Source organism: Sinocyclocheilus rhinocerous, unplaced genomic scaffold, assembly GCF_001515625.1.
Source record: "Sinocyclocheilus rhinocerous isolate Xijiao unplaced genomic scaffold, SAMN03320098_v1.1 scaffold1568, whole genome shotgun sequence".
Classification (NCBI taxonomy): domain Eukaryota; kingdom Metazoa; phylum Chordata; class Actinopteri; order Cypriniformes; family Cyprinidae; genus Sinocyclocheilus; species Sinocyclocheilus rhinocerous.
In genome coordinates, this window is record NW_015660888.1 from 346,752 (window position 1) to 348,344 (window position 1,593).

General features: G+C 42.1%; 1 protein-coding gene across 1 annotated transcript in view; it reads left to right on the top strand.

Annotated features, from left to right (window-relative positions):
• The first annotated feature begins 904 nt into the window (after positions 1-904).
• LOC107725812 (heterogeneous nuclear ribonucleoprotein A2 homolog 1-like) overlaps positions 905-1,593 on the top strand; it is an 8,990-nt gene continuing 8,301 nt past the window's right edge. Inside the window, exon 1 of the mRNA XM_016535212.1 lies at positions 905-920. Coding sequence (XP_016390698.1) covers positions 905-920 — 16 coding nt within the window. The remainder of the gene's footprint in view (positions 921-1,593) is intronic.

Below are 1,593 nucleotides of genomic sequence, written 5' to 3' on the forward strand. Positions count from 1 at the left end.
GGTGGGGACTTAAACCTGAATACACACAGACTCATGGGGACTCGTGTCACGGTGGGGACCTAAATTGTGGTCCCCACGGGTACAAAAGCTTATAAATCATACAGAATGAAGTTTTTTGAAAATCTAAAAATGCACAAAGTTTCCTGTGAGGGGTAGGTTTAGGTGTAGGGTTGGTGTAGGGCAATAGAATATATGGTCTGTACAGTAAAAAAACCATTACGCCTATGGAGAGTCCCCACAAGGATAGCTGACCAGACGTGTGTGTGTGTGTGTGTCTGTGTGTGTGTTTGTGTGTGTGTGATTTGATACATCTATTGTCAGGCGCCTGTCGACTCTAAACTTTAACAGAGAGGTGTATCAACAGCTGAGCGGTGGATCTGACAAAGTGTCTCAGCAAGACGACACGCTCAAGACATCAATCAACTACATCTGTACAGCTCAGATACTGAACAACACACACCTGCGCTATAAATGTGCCCAATGACCAGCCCACAGACATTACCAGCGCTACATTGTGAATGGGGAGATCTTAAAGACCCAATGGATTAATGTCACAACATACTCCGGAGTAAAAGGAGAGGCGCTATCCCTCCTGACAATAACCGCAAAACAATACCAACAATAAAGATTCAGAGTCACATAATATCAAAATAAAGGTCCATTTTGGCTGTATGTTTACTTTCTGGAGATGCAAAGTTTCATTAGAGGCTCTTCAGATCAATGTATTAACTTCTTTAAAGAAAAAAAAAAGGTCTTTGAAGTGGCTTCTGTTCAAAAGGTCTGCTTTTGAAAAGGTACTGCCCCATAGACAGCTTTTGTATTTCCGAGAGTGTGGCATCAGAACACAAAACCCCGTTTTCATTCTAATTGGAACCTTTGTTTTTTAAGAGGAATCTCAAGCAACATGGAGCACCAGACAGGTAAGACACATCACTAGACACAGCACTTATCAGCTGCATTCAAGCCATGTCACAACTGCTGGGACATTCTGACCCATAATTATGTGTTTCTGTGGTAACACTATAACACACAAAGAATATGTGTAATTTGAGTAAACAATAAACAAAACCACAATACAAAACCACGTAGGGCGAGAACACTTTTGAATTGCTTTTGAAGTCTGAATCTCGTAATCAACCTGATCTCACAGGAAAACATGTTATTATCTCACAGGAATACTATTTTGCATGGTTGTGACTCCATATGAAATGGTACAAAAAAGGTCAACCCCCCTAACCTCACCCCTATCAACATAACCGTCACTGGAGCGCAAGTGGATTAGATAACCCTGTTGAAAAAACCAGCATATGCTGGTTAGGTATGTTTTGACGCTGGGATGCTGGTTTAAGCTGGTCCTTTGCTGGTTTATGCTGGTCCTTTGCTGGTTTAAACTGGTCCTTTGCTGGTTTAAGCTGGTCATTTGCTGGTTTATGCTGGTCCTTTTGCTGGTCATGTGCTGGCAAAGGACCAGCATAAACCAGCAAAAGGACCAGCATAAACCAGCAAAAGGACCAGCATAAACCAGCAAATGACCAGCTTAAACCAGCAAATGACCAGCATAAACCAGCAAAAGGACCAGCATAAACCAGCAAA